General features: G+C 42.0%; 1 protein-coding gene across 1 annotated transcript in view; it reads right to left on the bottom strand.

Moving 5' to 3' along the window:
- The window catches only part of SLC22A23 (solute carrier family 22 member 23), a 130,193-nt gene that overhangs the window by 79,867 nt on the left and 30,723 nt on the right, over positions 1 to 19,603 (bottom strand). Inside the window, exon 2 of the mRNA XM_077269799.1 lies at positions 11,634 to 11,737. Coding sequence (XP_077125914.1) covers positions 11,634 to 11,737 — 104 coding nt within the window. The remainder of the gene's footprint in view (positions 1 to 11,633; positions 11,738 to 19,603) is intronic.

Consider the following 19,603-nt stretch of genomic DNA (forward strand, 5'->3'; position numbering starts at 1 on the left):
CCTTATAGATTGTAAGCTTGCGAGCAGGGCCCTCATTCCTCTTGGTATCTATGGATTTATGTGATTATTGTTATGCTTAATGTCTATTGTCTGTACAAGACCCCTGTATAATGTAAAGTGCTGCGGAATATGTTGGCGCTATATAAATATTATTATTATTATTATTATTATTATTATTATTAAAGAAAGCCAAGTGCTGAAGTAATTCAATAAGTCATCTGATTTATACATTTGGTCTACGACCAAGGTCACAGTGTACATTTACGTAATTGCCTCAACCACAGGATAAGTGTCATGGTGACCATGTATAATCAGACATGCTGCTCATAATAGTTATCCTCAATTTCTCTTCTTGTTTTAAGGTTCATTACTAGTGATGAGCGAATATACTCGTTACTCGAGATTTCTCAAGCATGCTCGGGGGTCCTCCGAGTATTTCTTTAGCTGAATGATTTACATCTGTTAGCCAGCATAAGTACATGTGGGGATTCCCTAGCAACCAGGCAACCCCCACATGGACTTATGCTGGCTAATAGATGTAAATCATTCAGCTGTGGCAAGAAAAACTAAATCTCAGAGTACTATAAAATACTCGGGAGGACCCCCGAGCATGCTCGAGAAATCTCGAGTAACGAGTATATTCGCTCATCAGTGATCATCACTATTCATTACATTACAAATATTAAAGGCAACCGGTCAGGTCCCCCATGCTCCCTGAACCACAGGCAGTTGTGTCTACATATGTAAATTCCCTGCCTAACAGTCCCTGTGTTACATTACATAAATAAACAGCCCTGACCAAAATTACTAACAACCTACTTACAGCCAAAGCTAACAGACAATACTGTACTCCTCCTTCTAGACCTGTCCTCTGCTTTCGACACAGTTGACCACTGCCTACTACTACAGATCCTCTCCTCCTTTGGCATCAAAGACCTCAACCTATCCTGGATATCCTCATACCTTTCCAACAGCACATTCAACTACCTCCTCATCCCACCCTCTCTCTGTTGGAGTCCCCCAAGGCTCTGTTCTAGGACCCCTACTCTTCTCAACCTATACACTTGGCCTGGGACAACTCAAAGTCCCATGGATTCCAGTACCACCTTTATGCTGATGACACTCAGATCTACCTTTCTGGCCCAAACGTTACCTCTCTGCTGTCCAGAATCCCGGAGTGTCTATCAGCCATATCCTCCTCCTCCTCCTCTCGCTTCCTCAAACTCAACAAATCTGAACTCCTCATCTTTCCTCCATCTCCTAGATCTTCCTTACCTGACCTATCTATCACAATTAAAGACATCACGCTTTCCCCCGTACCGGAAGTCCGCTGCCTCGGTGTAACCCTTGACTATGCCCTGTCCTTCAAACTGCACATCCAAGCTCTTTCCACCTCCTGTCGCCTCCTGCTCAAAAATATCTCCAGAATCCGTCCTTTCCTCAACCGTCAATCTACTAAAATGCCTGTGCATGCCCTCATCATCTCCCGCCTTGACTACTGCAACATCCTTTTCTGTGGCCTCCCTGCTAACACCCTTGCACCTCTTCAGTCCATCCTTAACTCTGCTGCCCGACTAATTCACCTCTCTCCTCGCTACTTCTCCGGTTCCCCCCTCTGCAAATCACTTCTCTGGTTCCCATTCCCTCAACGTATCCAGTTCAAATTACTAATACTAAGCTACAAAGCCACCCATAACCTGTCTTCCCCATATATCTCTTAACTAATCTCCCGATCTCTTCCCTCACATAATCTCCGGTCCTCCCAAGACCCCCTTCTCTCCTCCACACTTATTCGCTCCACACCCAACCGCCTCCAAGACTTCTCCCGAATATCCCCCATCCTCTGGAATTCTTTGCCCCAACACGTCCGACTATCAACCACATTCGGATCCTTCAGATGGAACCTGAAAACCCACCTCTTCAGGAAAGCCTACAGCCTGCAAGGACCCCGCTGCCTCCTCACCACTACCAAAGCTACCCCTCACCAACACCGGACCTCCTGCAACCCTCAACCTATTGTCTCCTTCCCCACCAACCTGTAGAATGTAAGCCTGCAAGGGCAGGGTCCTCGCCCCTCTGTATCAGTCTGTAATTGTTAGTTTGCTTACTGTAAGTGATATCTGTAATTTGTATGTAACCCTTCTCATGTACAGCACCATGGAATCAATGGTTCTATATAAATAAATAAATAATAATAATAATAATAAACAGATCTTTAGAAAAAATATTTCTAAAGTTTGTTTATGATATATAAATGAGGCCTTTGACTAGTCGAATTGCGTTGGTGTCCCCAGACTAGTCGGCCCACTAAGCAGGTCAGTGCAGAGACTTTCGATCATGCGCAGTGCGCCTCTCTGAAGCCAGGACACATACAACTGCTTCTCACTTAACTAGAATATAACCAAAAAGTTAATTTCATCTCATCAATATAAAAAGTGAAACTCATATTATATAGAGTCATTACAAACAGAGTGATTTATTTCAAGTGTTTATTTCTGTTAAAGGGAACCTCTCACACACCCCCCCCCAGGCGTTCAAAACTAAAAGAGCCACCTTGTGCAGCAGTAATGCTGCATTCTGACAAGGTGGCTCTTTTAGTTATTGGTGCTGTAACTGCAGAAATGATCCATTTTGTAATTTGTCCTAAATACCTTTCTTCAGTCCTGGAGGCAGGCCTTTCCCCCCCTGCTCCAGACGCCACACAGCAGTCACTCAAGTCTTCTTGGCGCCGCCTCCTCACCGCTGTTTACAAATCAGCCGGCGCTTGCGCTCTTTTGTCATGCCTTGGGCAAGCGCAGTGAGCGCTGCCCGTCCTCTGTCCTCATATGCAGTCTAGCTGACTGCGCATGTGCGGCCGCCCTGCCTGTGACTCCCAGCCCCGCAGTGTCTTCTGATTTATTCACACTGCGGCAATGTTGATGATTATGGCTTACAGCCAATGAAAACACAAACGTCATTATCTCAGTAAACTAGAATAATTAACAGAAAACACCTGCAAAGGCTTCCTAAGCATTCAAAAAGGTCCCTTAGTGTGTTTCAGTAGGCTCCACAATCATGGGGAAGACTGCTGACTTGACAGATGTCCAGAAGGTAGAGATTGACACAGTCCACAAGGAGCGCAAGACACAAAAGGTCATTGCTAAAGAAGATGGCTGCTCACAGAGTGCTGTAGCCAAGCATATTAATGGAAATTTGAGTGGAAGGAAAAAGTGTGGTAGAAAAAGGCATACATAACACCTAAGCAGTGCCACAGGCTGATCACCACCATACCATACAGCATTGATGCAGTAATTGATGCAAAAGGAGCCCGGACCAAGTATTGAGTGCATTTATTGAACACACATTTCAGTAGGCCAACATTTCGGATTTTGAAATAATTTTTCAAGCTGATGTTATAAAGTATTCTAATTTACCGAGATAATGACTTTTGGGTTTTCATTGACTGTAAGCCATAATCATCAACATTAACTTGAAATAGATCACCCTGTTTGTAATGACTATATAATATATGAGCTGCACGTTTTGTATTGAAGAACTGAAAAACTTATTGATGATATTCTAATTTGGTGAGAAGCACCTGTACACACGACTTCAGAGGTTCAATGATGCGAGGGGAAGAAGCCGGGAGCATGTGCGAGGGAAGTATAGCGCTTGCAATGTCACCGGCGCTTGTAAGTTCGGTTATCATGCCCACAGGGGCGTGATGACATGCTTAGTGAGTCGATTAGTCTAGGGACACCAACGCACCACTGACTAGTAAAAGCCCTCATTTCCATATGACAAACAGATCTTTTCTATTTACTCTTTCTAAAGATCGGTTTGCGTGTCAACGTAATAAAGGGACTGTTAGGCAGGGACACAACTGTCAGTGTTTCTGGGGGCACACGGGACCTGACAGGTTCCCTTTAAAGTTATGGGTATAGTGAGTGGACTTAGGTGTACAGTCGTAAACTTTGGTGTAGTACATGGACCTTGAAGTTCTGGGTAACGAAAAGCAATATAGATCAATCCTGGCTCACTGGAAAAGGATAGGGGATTATTTTAGAAGGTACAGAGAGCAGTCTTGACAGCAGTCACTAGCGGGATATATGGAGTACATTTTCAATGCATTTAACACAGAAGACTTCACAGATTAGCAGTTACCCACTTTGCATGATAGAAAACCATTGCCTTATTTTATTTTGCCATGTATATCCCTTTATTAGGGGATTGGCCTTCATTCTTGTAAAACAATTGCATGTAAGTGGCTCCTAAACTGGTTTTTCCACAGTCCGTTTGCCTATCATTAGCTGCATTGGTATCAGAATGTCCTCATTTGGAGTACAGATAATGGCAGTGAACGTTCGTACCTGGGCCTTCTCCCTAGGCTGCGTTCTCACGATAACTATTTGGTGAAATTTTGATATTGCAGATTTGCTGCATCGGCACCATTAGATAAATTAGGTTTCTTGTGTTAGTTTTTTTTTTTCATTGCACTTGAGTGCATATCCTTTTATCTCGTTTTAACTGTGCGGTTTTGGTCGTTTTGGTGTCCGGCCTTAAATAAAGCCACTTTATTTTTTAACCTTCCCGGTATTTGGCATTAGCAAATCTCTATTGCTACAGTCATATGTGTCTTAGGCTGGTTTCACATTTGCATTTTTTGCCGCTGTCTTTTAGTGCAAAAAAACGCATGCGTTTTTTTTCCTATATTTAACATTAAAAACGCACGCTTTTTTTTGTATGTTTGTATTTCTCCTGCCTAAACCCGACATGATATGAGACATGGTTTACATACAGTAAACCATGTCATATCCCCCCTTTTTTTTGCACATTCCACACTACTGTTAGTAGTGTGTATGTGCAAAATTTCGGCGCTGTAGCTATTAAATTTAAGGGTTAAATTGCGGAAAAAATTGGCGTGGGCTCCCGCGCAATTTTCTCCACCACTCCATTATTAATCTGGCTTAACCCCTTCATGCCGCGGCCCTTTTTCGTTTGTGTTTTCGTTTTTCGCTCCCCTCCTTCCCAGAGCCATAACTTTTTTATTTTTCCGTCAATATGGTTATGTGAGGGCTTATTTTTTGCGGGACGAGTTGTACTTTTGAACGACATCATTGGTTTTACCATGTCGTGTACTAGAAAACGGGAAAAAAATTCCAAGTGCGGTGAAATTGCAAAAAAAAGTGCAATCCCACACTTGTTTTTTGTTTGGCTTTTTTGCTAGGTTCACTAAATGCTAAAACTGACCTGCCATTATGATTCTCTAGGTCATTACGAGTTCATAGACACCTAACATGTCTAGGTTATTTTTTATCCAAGTGGTGAAAAAAAAATTCCAAACTTTGCTAAAAAAAAAAAAAAAAAAAGTGCCATTTTCCGATACCCGTAGCGTCTCCAATTTTCGTGATCTGGGGTCTGGCGAGGGCTTATTTTTTGCGTGCCGAGCTGATGTTTTTAATGATACCATTTCGGCGCAGATACGTTCTTTTGATCGCCCGTTATTGCATTTTAACGCAATGTTGTGGCGACCAAAAAAAAGGTAATTCTGGCGTTTCGGATTTTTTTCTCGCTACGCTGTTTAGCGATCAGGTTAATGCTTTTTTTTAATTGATAGATCGGGCGATTCTGAACGCGGCGATACCAAGATACCAAATATGTGTAGGTTTGGGGTTTTTTTTATTGTTTTATTTAGGATGGGGCGAAAGGGGGGGTGATTTAAATTTTTATATTTTTAATATTTTTTTCACATTTTTAAAAACTTTTTTTTTTTTCACTTTTGCCATGCTTCAATAGCCTCCAAGGGAGGCTAGAAGCAGGCACAGCCCGATCGGCTCTGCTACATAACAGCGATCATCAGATCGCTGCTATGCAGCAGAAATGCAGGTGTGCTGTGAGCGCCGATCACAGGGGGCGCTCACAGCTACCGGCGATCAGTAACCATAGAGGTCTCAAGGACCTCTATGGTTACTTTCCTGATGCATCGCCGACCCCCGATCATGTGACGGGGGTCGGCGATGATGTCATTTCCGGCCGGATGCGGTAGTTAAATGCCGCTCTCTGCATTTGACAGCGGCATTTAACAGGTTAATAGCGGCGGGTGAATAGCGATTTCACCCGCCGCTATTGCGTGCACATGTCAGCTGTATAAAACAGCTGACATGTCGCGACTTTGATGTGCGCTCACCGTCGGAGCGCACATCAAAGCAGGAAACCCAACATTTGCAGTACATGTACGGCGCATGTCGCGAAAGGGTTAATGTCACCTTACAATAGCAAGGTGACATTAACCCTTCATTACCCCATATCCCACCGCTACACGGGAGTGGGAAGAGAGTGGCCAAGTGCCAGAATAGGCGCATCTTCCAGATGTGCCTTTTCTGGGGTGGCTGGGGGCAGATGTTTGTAGCCAGGGGGGGCCAATAACCATGGACCCTCTCTAGGCTATTAGTATCTGCCCTCAGTCACTGGCTTTACCACTCTGGCGGAGAAAATTGCGCGGGAGCCCACGCCAATTTTTTCCGCGATTTAACCCTTAAATTTAATAGCTACAGCGCCGAAATTTTGCACATACACACTACTAACATTAGTAGTGTGGAATATGCAAAAAAAGGGGGATATGACATGGTTTACTGTATGTAAACCATGTCTCATACCATGTCGGATTTAGGCAGGAGAAATGAAAAGCCGGCAATCGGCTTTTCTGCTATATCGCGCTGAAGTAAATATATATATATATATATATATATATATATATATATATATATATATATATATATATATATATATATATATATATATATATATATCTATCTAACTCAATGACACCGCATGAGCAAACGCATGCGTCTAAAAAACGCAGCGTTTGCACGCGTTTACATGCGTTTTTTCACCACCTGCGTTTGCGTTTTAAACGCTGCGTTTTTAAACGCAAATGTGAAACTAGCCTTACATGCATTTTTATCCTGCAGATTTTCTGCATATAGTGCAAGTCTATGGCAAATGTGCACTGAAAGCGTCCTCACAAGACAAATAGACAGGTTTTGGATTTGAAACACGCAGCGCAGGTCAGTTTATGCTGCGTAGAGAAGCACAGTGGGCCTGAGATTTCTATAAATCCCATCCGCTTTGCTGGAATTGCAAGACGCTGCGCTTTACGTAAAATTATGCAACGTAAAGAAATGTACTTCTCATCAGCACTCGGAGGAAGACAGAAGTGCTGACCCTTTCACTGCCAGCATCCAAATGAGTACATTCTGATATCAGTGCAGGAAAAACAGGTTTTTAGGAGACAGTCAAATGCATTTTTTAATTTTAGTAAAAGTTTAGTTAAAGGAATTTCTTAACCTGTCAGCAGGTTTTTGCTATGTAATCTGAAGACAGTATAGGGTAGGGGTTAAAACACAGATGTCAGCGATGCCTCTCTTATTATTAAGCTTGGTTTTGTTTTCTTACACAGATTGTTTTAGCACCAGTAACTTATCATTGCTGTGACCAGCTGGTCCGTAAGCCTTGGTCCAGCCCTCTCCTGTGACATGAAGTTCACTGTCTATGGACTTTGTACAAGGAGAGCCTGATGTGGGCTGGGGACAGCTGAGAGGTAGGGCAGAGAAGCTATGATGTGGGGCAGGGAAGCTATGATGTGGGGCAGGGAAGCTATGATGTGGGGCAGGGAAGCTATGATGTGGGGCAGGGAAGCTATGATGTGGGGCAGGGAAGCTATGATGTGGGGCAGGGAAGCTATGATGTGGGGCAGGGAAGCTATGATGTGGGGCAGGGAAGCTATGATGTGGGGCAGGAAAGCTATGATGTGGGGCAGGGAAGCTATGATGTGGGGCAGGGAAGCTATGATGTGGGGCAGAGAAGCTATGATGTGGGGCAGGGAAGTTATGATGTGGGGCAGGGAAGCTATGATGTGGGGCAGGGAAGCTATGATGTGGGGCAGGGAAGCTATGATGTGGGGCAGGGAAGCTGTGATGTGGGGCAGGGAAGCTGTGATGTGGGGCAGGGAAGCTGTGATGTGGGGCTGGGTTAGCTTTCTCAGCTCTGCTTCATTGTTAAATCTACAGTGCCTTGCGAAAGTATTCGGCGACCTGGAACTTTTCAACCTTTTCCCACATATCATGCTTCAAACATAAAGATACCAAATGTAAATTTTTGGTGAAGAATCAACAACAAGTGGAACACAATAGGGAAGTTGAAAGAAATTTATTGGTTATTTTAAAATTTTTGTGAAGATTCAAAAACTGAAAAGTGGGGCGTGCAATATTATTCGGCCCCTTTAACTTAACCCCTTCATGACCTTGGGATTTTCCGTTTTTCCATGTTCGTTTTTCGCTTCCCTCCTTCCCAGAGCCATAACTTTTTTATTTTTCCGTCAATATGGCCATCTGAGGGCTTATTTTTTGCAGGACGAGTTGTACTTTTGAACGACATCATTGGTTTTAGCATGTCGTGTACTAGAAATCAGGAAAAAAATTCCAAGTGCGGTGAAATTGCAAACAAAGTGCAATCCCACACTGGTTTTTTGCTTGGCTTTTTTGCTAGGTTCACTAAATGCTAAAACTGACCAAATATTATGATTCTCCAGGTCATTACGAGTTCATAGGCACCTAACATGACTAGGTTATTTTTTATCTAATCGGTGAAAAAAAATTCCAAACTTTACTAAAAAAAAAATAAATAAATTGCGCCATTTTCCGATACCAGTAGCGTCTCCATTTTTCATGATATGGGGTCGGTTGAGGGCTTATTTTTTGCGTGCTGAGCTGGCGTTTTTAATGATAGCATTTTGGTGCAGATATGTTCTTTTGATCGCCCGTTATTGCATTTTAATGCAATGTCGCGGCGACCAAAAAAACTTAATTCTGGCGTTTCTAATTTGTTTCTCGCTACGCTGTTTAGCGATCAGGTTAATGCTTTTTTTATTGATAGATCGGGTGATTCTGAAAGCGTCGATGCCAAATATGTGTAGGTTTGATTTTTTTTTTTATTGATTTATTTTGAATGGGGCGAAAGGGGGGTGATTTAAACTTATATTTTTTTATTTTTTTCACTTTTGCCATGCTTCGATAGACTCCATGGGAGGCTAGAAGCTGGCACAATGCGGTCAGCTCTTCTACATAGCAGCGATCATCAGATAGATATGTAGATAGTATGCAGCAGAATTGCAGGTGTGCTATGAGCGCCGGCCACAGGGTGGCGCTCACAGCTATCCTGGATCAGTAACCATAGAGGTCTCAAGGACCTCTATGGTTACTATTCAGAAGCATCGCTGACCCCCGATCATGTGACGGGGGTCAGCGATGCGCTCATTTCCGGCCGCCCGGCCGGAAGCGCCGGTTAAATGCCGCTGTCAGTGTTTGACAGCGGCATTTAACTAGTTAATAGTGGCGGGTGAATCGCGATTTCACCCGCCGCTATTGCGGGCACATGTCAGCTGTTCAAAACAGCTGACATGTCCCGGCTTTGATGCGGGCTCACCGCCGGAGCCCACATCAAAGCAGGGGATCTGACCTCGGACGTACTATCCCGTCCGAGGTCAGAAAAGGTTAATACTTTGTTGCGCCACCTTTTGCTGCGATTACAGCTGCAAGTCGCTTGGGGTATGTCTCTATCAGTTTTGCACATCGAGAGACTGAAATTCTTGCCCATTCTTCTTTGGCAAACAGCTTGAACTCAGTGAGGTTTGATGGAGATCGTTTGTGAACAGCAGTTTTCAGCTCTTTCCACAGATTCTCGATTGGATTGAGGTATGGACTTGGCCATTCTAAGGCTATGTTCACACGATCCTTTTTTCGCTGCGGAATTTTCAGGTCCTGATTTGGGAAAACCGCAGTGCAAAACCTGCTGTGGTTTTCACTGCGGTTTTCAGTCCTTTTTCTACTGCGGGTTTCCAGCTGCATTTTCCTATTGGTGCAGGTGGAAACCCGCAGCGGAATCCGCAGAAAGAATTGACATGGTACTTCTTTTTTTCCGCAGAAAATCAGCGCGGATTTTCTAGCGGAAAAAAGGAACGTGGGAACAGCGGTTTTCTTTTTCCATAGGGTAACATTGTACTGTACCCTGCATGGAAAAAGGATGCGGATCCGCAGCTGCAAATCCGCTGCGGATCCGCAGCGAAAACCGCATCGTGTGAACAAGCCCTAACACCTGTATACGTTTATTTGTGAACCATTCCATTGTAGATTTTGCTTTATGTTTGGGATCATTGTCTTGTTGGAAGACAAATCTCTGTCCCAGTCTCAGGTCTTTTGCAGACTCCAACAGGTTTTCTTAAGGAATTGTCCTGTATTTGGCTCCATCCATCTTCCCATCAATTTTAACCATCTTCTCTGTCCCTGCTGAAGAAAAGCAGGCCCAAACCATGATGCTGCCACCACCATGTCTGACAGTGGGGATGGTGTGTTCAGGGTGATGAGCTGTGTTGCCTTTACGCCAAACATATCGTTTGGCATTGTTGCCAAAAAGTTCGATTTTGGTTTCATCTGACCAGAGCACCTTCTTCCACATGTTTGGTGTGTCTCCCAGGTGGCTTGTTGCAAACTTTAAACAACACTTTTTATGGATATCTTTGAGAAATGGCTTTCTTCTTGCCACTCTTCCATAAAGGCCAGATTTGTGCAGTGTACGACTGATTGTTGTCCTATGGACAGACTGTCCCACCCTCAGCTGTAGATCTCTGCAGTTCATCCAGAGTGATCATGGGCCTCTTGGCTGCATCTCTGATCAGTCTTCTCCTTGTTGAGATGAAAGTTTCGAGGGACGGCTGGGTCTTGGTAGATTTGCAGTGGTATGATACTCCTTCCATTTCAATATGATCGATTGCACAGTGATCCTTGGGATGTTTAAAGTTTTGGAAATCATTTTGTATCCAAATCGGCTTTAAACTTCTCCACAACAGTATCATGGACCTGCCTGTTGTGTTCCTTGATCTTCATGATGCTCTCTGTGCTTCAAACAGAACCCTGAGACTATCACAGAGCAGGTGCATTTATACAGAAACTTGATTACACACAGGTGGATTATATTTATCATCATTAGGCATTAAGGGCAACATTGGATCATTCAGAGATCCACAATGAACATCTGGAGTGAGTTTGCTGCACTGAAAGTAAAGGGGACGAATAGTATTGCACGCCCCACTTTTCAGTTTTTGAATTTCCACAAAAATTTAAAACCAATAAAATTTGTTCAACTTCACAATTGTGTTCCACTTATTGTTGATTCTTCATCAAAAATTTACATTTGGTATCTTTATGTTTGAAGCATGATATGTGGGAAAAGGTTGAAAATTTCCAGGGGCCGAATACTTTCGCAAGGCACTGTAAAAACTCTGTGCGAGAACGGCTGCACCCAGTAATCAGTGTGACCCATGGTTGGATTAATCTTCTATTTGCCTACATTTTGCTGCTCTAAGATGTGGTAGCAAAACCTGCTGACAGATTCCCTTTAAGTCCAGCTCCAGGCTTTGAGTCTGTATCTTGAGGCAAATTATTGCAGATATTGTTGGACTGTAAGACAAGGGTGGAGTAGCACTAGGTGGCAACAATGCGTGCAAAATTAAATTGTTCATAAAGGGCAAAACACTTTAAATTATCTTTTTAGAGATTTATGTAAAACAATGTTAGATCTTTCATAAAGTTAACGCTTACCAGTCAGCAATACATCCTGTAATCAAGTATCCAAAAATCAAGCCCACAACCAGAGAGAACTTGGCTATATGAACTTTCCAGGACGAGTCACAAACCAGATCCCACTGCAAGACAAAAGCAGAAGCAGCATGGTGAGCGGGGCAGGGTGCAGTCATGGTGTTACGGCACACGGCGTCCTACACGTCCTATAACTAAGAGGAGGGAACACAGTTTGTTGTTCAGGATTTAGGTCTAGTTCATATGTCCCACATACTGTACAAAGGATACAATACAATACAGATGGAGTGTGAGTGCAGATTGATTAGGAAAGTGTTTCAGGCCGTACCGTGGGTGGCGTCCAGAAGGGATATTAAGAGACCATAAAAGCTAGAAACCGTCCCATAATTAAAGGGCAGACTGAGTATGCTGGAATCTGGGAATGAACTAAGTACAATTCAGCCCAGGCAGGTCCATTGTGCTGCTGACGGCCTCGGCTATTCTGAGTCACAGCTCCCTAATGCTTTATAGTCACTCTGTAAGAAGAGCCAATTAATACCTGATGGTATACTAAATCCATGATGGCACAAATGGAACCAAAAGGAAAGTCTATGCCTTAGGATGATTATTAATATTGTAGAAGGGAAAAAAAAGCTGATAACATGAACCTATCCATCATCGCCAATAGTAAAAGGAACTGAACAAGCAGTATACGAAAATTCCAAATAAGCCTCCTCTCACTAGGTCATGCAGTATGGGTCCCAGGTTCCCAGCAAGCGAATATCCAGAAAAAACACCAGATGTATGCAGCTACTGGTTGCCACTGTCATATACCCTTTAAGTTTTTTTTTTTTTTTTAAATCTACTGGAAAAAACGTGTGGACACAACACATCCCTAGTGAAGACAAAAGGACCCCCTAACACACGGTAAATGGAAATCTGCATTTTCACCTGTTCAGCGGTATGACACTTAGCGGTTATCGTGCACATTGGCCCTTTCAGCATATAAACAATTTGGACATGCATTTAAAATGGATTTTTACTGCATTGTTCCAAATCAAGCTTAGGAAGTGAATAGAAGATAGCACTCAGTCTTTTCCTGACAGACCGAGGGGGCCGTGAACGGACGTTCTAATGGGATGTGTACAGGTGCCGCTAAAAGGCAATCACTGCCTGCTATATCCAGGCCAAAAGATGCTCACAAGGGAAGAATACACAATATAAAACAGTACCCCTAGACTTGCATAAAAAAAGAAGGCTGCTCAGACAAGGCAGGTTCTCTTTAAAGGGAACCTGTCAGCAGGATTGTGCTCAGTAAAACTACAGTGTCAGGTTGGCGACGTTATACTGATTACAATGATACCTTTGGGTTGATGAAATCAGTCTTGTGGTTGTTGTGTAATCTTTATTTTCAGTTTTGAGTTAATGATATGCTCGTGCTCCGGGGGCGGCGGTTGGGGGGCTTCATGTGGTGCTCTGCTTAGGTTTTCATACTGATGGCTTCTGACAGGTCACTGATCCCTCAGTATTTTACATACTGCATATCATATTGTGTGGGGAAATAAAAAATTAACATTCATCAAAATGGCAGCAGTGCAACTTTGATAGAAAAAAAAAAAATTGGCCCCACCAAAATGGAGCTGGCGGCGGCATTTGCGCTGTAGCATCTGTCAGCGACAGATGCTACTGCGCAGGCACCACCACCATTAAATTTCTTTTTTCTCCAGCAAAATGGTGCCTGCAGCGGTGCTTGTGCAGTAGCATCTATTGGAACACGATAGATACTACTGCACAGGCGCCATTTTGATGAATGTTAGTTTTTTCTCCCCATAATACTATAAGACAAAATCATAAATGCATATTATTCATTGCATCATGCTACAGAGCAGGCGCCGCCACCATTTTGATGACTTTTTTTCTTCCAAACTATATCATACGCAGTATATAAAATAGGGGGCAGGTCACTGAGGGATCAGTGACCTATCATAAGCCATACAAATGAATTTGTAAGCAGAGCACCATAAGAAGACCTCCCCTCCCCCCACAGGCCGCCCTGGGGCACGAGAATCTCATTAACTGAAAACTACAGATGCAGATTAACCAACAACCACAAGACTGATTTAATCAACCAAGGTAACATTTTAATCAGTATGATGGCGCCAACCTGACACTGTCTGTAGGTTACTGTGCACAATCCTGCTGACAGGCTCACTTTAAACAATAAATGGTGCTATGTCCAGAAACACTACTACTTAATTGCAGATATAGGGTCATCTGCAGGTAAATAGCATTAAAATAATGCCTGGCTGCCTTCCTGGAAGTGCGGCTACAGGAATAAACTGATATCCTCCCTGTAGCTGCTCTATTTCCATCATAGGGGTGAGCATGGGTTGGTTACTGTCACCATACAATGAGGGGAGCTGTAATCATTCCCTGGCATTTTAACAGCCTGCTCTGCACCCTTACCATGCAGATTGAGCGATCAAAGTGACGAGCTGCTGCTCACAGTATAGCGAAAGGGTGACTGCTAGTGATGAGCGAATATACTCGTTACTCAAGATTGTTCGTGCGTCCTCCGTGTATTTTTTAGTGATCGGTTTAGTGGCGGTTTTTCTTGCCGCCGCTGAATGATTTACATCTGTTATTTTTTCACTTTTTAGAATAGTTCAGGGAATTGTCCACATTTTCTTATAAGGGGAATCATTGCCTTACACATGCCCATTGGTGGCACTTATATGAAATGTGTTTATGGGTTTACTTGTATTATACACACTGTCCTGACTCACACAACAGTTTGAGTTATTAAAGTATTTTTCTGTATTGCTACTATTAGCTAATAAAGATATTTGTATTTTATGATTCAGTCTGGTCTCCCTGGTGTATCCATAATACTGGTGTTTAGGTTCGTCTCTGTACGGAATTTTGGAAGGTCATAAAGCAAACCTATTTTTTGTGATGATAATATATAAACTGCTTGTTAGAATGATTTTTTTAATGTCTCTAATCAAAAATGTATAGGACTATTTCCACAATGGAATTTTTTTTTTTATAGAAATCACAGTATGTGAATGACTTAACATACAGCATAAACCTACCATACATTCTTTTTTGTACAATTGTATCTTTTTTCATTTTCTGCCCATCCAACTTCAGAGCTTAATGGGTGGTATTACTCTTATCTGCTAAAACTGTAATTTTCCAACAGCACACTGCTTCTTCTCAGGCCTGCAGGTCCCTCCCTCTGCTCTCCTATGTGCTTCTTCACAGTGTCTGGGAGATCAATACAGACACAAAACAGCCAATATTAAGTTCATTGTGTAGCCTCAATAGAATGAAAACCTATAACATGACACACAACATATAAAATATAAACAATTCAAATTTTATTATTAAATTATTTCACAAATGATCACAATAAAAAATGGGGTTAAGGAAAACCCAACAAAAAATACAGACAAAGGTCTAAAACGGAATAAAAATGCACAGGAGGTGGGTCAAAATTTGAAAGCGTGAACATTTACAATATGTTAAGGTCCAACAACAGGTAAGTAAAATTCAGCAAAAAAGTAATCTTGTGATTATGATATTGTAATTATCTAGGATGGCTCACTCACTTCTGAGTGTCATCGGACTGTACCATCACAGGTCTTACTAAGTCTTATATATACTTTTCTTTTTACTCATTTTTACCTACCTGTTGTTGGACCTTACCATATTGTGAATGTTCACACTTTCGTATTTTGACCCACCTCCTGTGCATTTTTAGTCATTTTTATGTCTTTGTCTGTATTCTTCGTTGGGTTGTTTTTTTTCCCCTTTACCCCATTTTTTAATATGTGAACATTTGTGAAATTTATTAATAAAATTTGAATTGTTTATATTATATACGTTGGGTGTCATGTTCTAGGCTTCCATTCAGTGTGTGGGAGATTTTTATTGGACAAGGTGATTAGGTGCAATTGCAGCTTGTATCAGTGGGATCTTTAGCATTTCATAGCTATTAAATGTTTTATTAAACAGTCTTTAGGTGCTTGACCAACAGCATTAGCATTACCGGAGGACAGTATGACTTGTGCTTGAAGCATTAAAAACTTCAGCTTATTACATAAGTGCACTAAAAAAAAAACAAAAAAAGAAAACTTTTTACCGTTCTATGTATTTCTCTGTTTTTATTACACAAATCTGTAAACACCGAAATCAGTTGAGATGACATTTCTGCTTTCCAAACCTCACACAGATAAACCAAGGACAACATAAGAATGAAACTAAATTATTAATATTTCTGAAGGCAGAGGAGTAGATGGCAGCTGAGAGGTTAAATTAAGGGTGGTCACAGCTTATGAATTAGAAAACAAAAAAATGCTCTTTAAAAAGTTTCTCTATCCAGTAGTGAAAAGTCCAATTATAGTATACAATACACAGCATGATATTACATAAAGGAAGCTTTTTTTTTTTTTCATAAGATTAATCAGAAATTGTAAGCAGCGGCAACATTCAGGACTGGCAGCCATTACCTGGTAAGCGATGAGATGATACAGCAGTATATTAATCTTTAGATCAGTTACAATAAAATGATACCCAACTGATATTGAATGATGAAACTACTCCGGCTTTGCCACTTTGTGGTTAGAAAGCTATAGTGCGAGGAGATGCTTCCAAGAGGATTTGTCTTGAACAGTCAATATCCCCATGCCAGGTATTATTAAATTACAAGTCATTTTGTTATCCAGCTTTAAAGTATTTAACACAAGTTAAAGTTTCAGTAAATCCAGGGCAACCCAATTCTAACATAAATGCCCCCAATACCAATTAAAGTAGTCATCACCATAAATTAACGTGTGCCTGGATGACCGTGAACTGGACTAGTCTTCCACTTCAGACTTTTATGGCATAAAGCCATATATATTTTTTTTTATTTTGCTGGTTTATAAAGCGTCAATAATTTCACCACTTTTTACAGACCTCACCATTGGGGCTCACAATCTAAATTCCATGTCACTAGGTCTTTGGAGTGTGGGAGGAAACCCACACAAACACGGGGAGAACATACAAACTCCTTGCAGATGTCCTTGGTGGGATTTGAAGCACAACGTAACAATTCATCACAGTGTATCATTGCCTGTTTTAGCCCTGTTCACAGCATTTTTTTTAGTCTTTTTAAAAGTACATGATAGTAAAACCTCCTGATGGATATGTTAAACCGTGGTTGTGATGGAGGTCACCCATAGACTACAATAGTGGTTTTATTCTAGGCTATGTCCGTTAATGGCCACCGTGTCAATGTGCACATTGCACTTACACTAACAAGTGTGCTGGCTCATGTCTTTGGTTTTGCCTTGGTTGGTTGTACTTGGTACAATTGGGGGAGGGACCACTCCCCTTTGGCTTGTGCATCCTGTCTGTACAGCTTTCCACAGGCAGGTGTCTAAGGCCAGGTTCACAGAGTTTCTGTGCGCAGCGTATGATCCGCATAGATCCGCATGCGACATGCGTACATCTTTAACATTGTGTAAGCAGGGACATGTTTTTGCATGCGTTCGCATGCTTCGTTTCGCGGTGTCCGGCGAACGCAAAATGTTACATATTTTGAGGCGTCAAATGCAGACGATTGCGTAAAAAAACTCACCGGTACGCAAGGCTTTTATCCGAAGTCATGTGACAAGGCTCGTTAAAGGGTCGACTGACTGTTAGGATTGCTCCTTCCAATAGGTGGCACTAGAGCTCTAGTCCTCTTCCTCTCTGAAGAGACAATTTGCACGGTAGGATGGCTTTTACGCTTCTTTGATCCAACAAGTGTGAACTAAGTACCCTATGGTTTTTTATGTTTTTTTTTTTTTTTTTTTTTACAAATATCACTACTGATTACTTACATTCTAGGTTGTTTGTCAGTTCGTGGCCACAAGGTGAACGTTCACCTACCTATATATTAAACATACCAACAGCCATTCTGGCCTATGTTTTTAGTTTTGCTACAATAGTATCCGTCTGATGGCACATCATGACTATATATACAAGGAAATGATGTCATAACCTGTGGGTGACATATGTCACAGCTAGGCTAGGTTCCCAAGAATAATCTGTGATTATTTTTTTTTTAAGCAGCATATTTGTGTTGGGTAATAAAACGCAGTGTCTTTAACAGTTCTAGCAATTGCTCATTTTGCCCTTCTACCCAGCTAATTGTCCTCTTTTCTTTATTGTACAAACAGGAAGTAGCTTGTTCCTGCAGAAATCAGCCCACTCCAACTCCTGACCAAGCTGCTGCGCCCCTCGCCCTGCTAGGGATGTTTGCAGTGACTCATGACTCACAGCCCTTCTGGTTCTACATAGAGCTTAGAAGGATTCAGCTAGTCTGTTTTTAATCACATGAGGTCACTGACCTAATGGAAAAGCAACTGGGTAGAAAGGCAAAATAAGCAATTGTAAGTGCACGGTGCTATATAATGTCGCTTGCAATATAGTAAGAGAATACAAGCTTTGATGGGAGGAGTGCTTCTTTAAGGTAAAAGTCGTGACTAGTTCATTACAGATCTGCAGAACACATGTCTGATGCCATACAGTGTCAGTCACTTAGATTTCAACCTCATATATGTTTAACAAATAGGTGTACTGGACTCCACATTTGGAATAACATAGGACATTACATTATTCAATTTTTTTTTTTTTTTGCAGTATACTGATGTGCACCAGCCATATGTACACTGACAAGCCATACCAGATTTACAGTTCCAACATATATTATGTATACTGGCCACCTTATTTGAGAAGACCAACCTCTTAGAAGACTATTTTTCAGTGCATTACTGGTTGAGTGTAGATTCTACTGTATTGGAAGGAAACCTATAACCTCATTCGGCCTAAAACATTCCTAGCTCGGTAGAAGTCATTTAAATGAGTGTTTCTCCAGTCCTCACGGCCCCCCAACAGATAGGGTACCCTCAGATCATGGCCCATTGGGGAGCCTTTAGGGTTGGAGTTCAGGAACAAAGATTTAAATCATATGACCTACACACTAACGACCAAGGTCCTGCATGTATGCTACAAAACGTTTGTAATCTGTTTGTGCCGCCTATGTCAATTATCTGCTTCCGAGTTATGTAGGTGAGGCTGGATCCCGCAATAGTCAGTGCCTGACATCACACGGTTTTCTCCACGATGCATGCCGGCTCCTAGAGCATGTTCTGTGAAGTGGATAGCTGCAATGCACACCTATGCAAGGCTCTGCAGGCAGAGGTGATTGACGTCTTCCCACCCAGCGGCACTGTGCATGCCGTGGGAGCCTGCAGCCATGGCACCTGCACAAGATTAGCATGGAAAACCGTGCGATGTCAGAAACGGTTGGGACCATCAATCAGCCAATAATGGACGTGATTACTGCCTCCGAAGCATGACAGTTTGGGGATTCGGCATCTCCCACTTCACTGGAAGCCAGCATAGACCGCAATATCACAGGAAACATTGTGTAGCATAACTGGAGGAGAACTTTAGCAATCCATTGGCATGTGAAGAATACCATTTAAATGACTTCGTTCTGGTAGAAGAAAAAACAAAATTAGCAAAAAGTAATAGTAAATAGTCATAGTACATGTAAATAACATAGGGTGCTTGGTTAACACTAATAAAAAATGTGCAAGCCATATTTACTTATTTACTACAGGGTATATGCTAATTTTTATTTTGTCTGTGAAATGCCCCCAGTGTGAACGAGCTCTTGCACATTGCACATGTAACAGTTTATGCTCCGGCTCATTTCTTTGGTTTTGATAAGTTTAGGGGTACCAAATTAGGTGACAGGCTCCTTTTACGAATACATCTGCATAACTAAGTCTTTGCAATACAAAGAGGTCAATACCTATGCGAGTTATAGGTAGAGCAGAAGTCTACACACAGAGGAAAACAACAAAAACCAAACACTTTTCTTATTCTTTCCATACTGATCCCAAGAGCATTACAAAGTATGGGTATGTTGAGTGCAGATGTAAACAACGCAGGGA

The sequence above is a fragment of the Ranitomeya variabilis genome, chromosome 6 (assembly GCF_051348905.1).
Source record: "Ranitomeya variabilis isolate aRanVar5 chromosome 6, aRanVar5.hap1, whole genome shotgun sequence".
In the NCBI taxonomy this organism is placed as follows: domain Eukaryota; kingdom Metazoa; phylum Chordata; class Amphibia; order Anura; family Dendrobatidae; genus Ranitomeya; species Ranitomeya variabilis.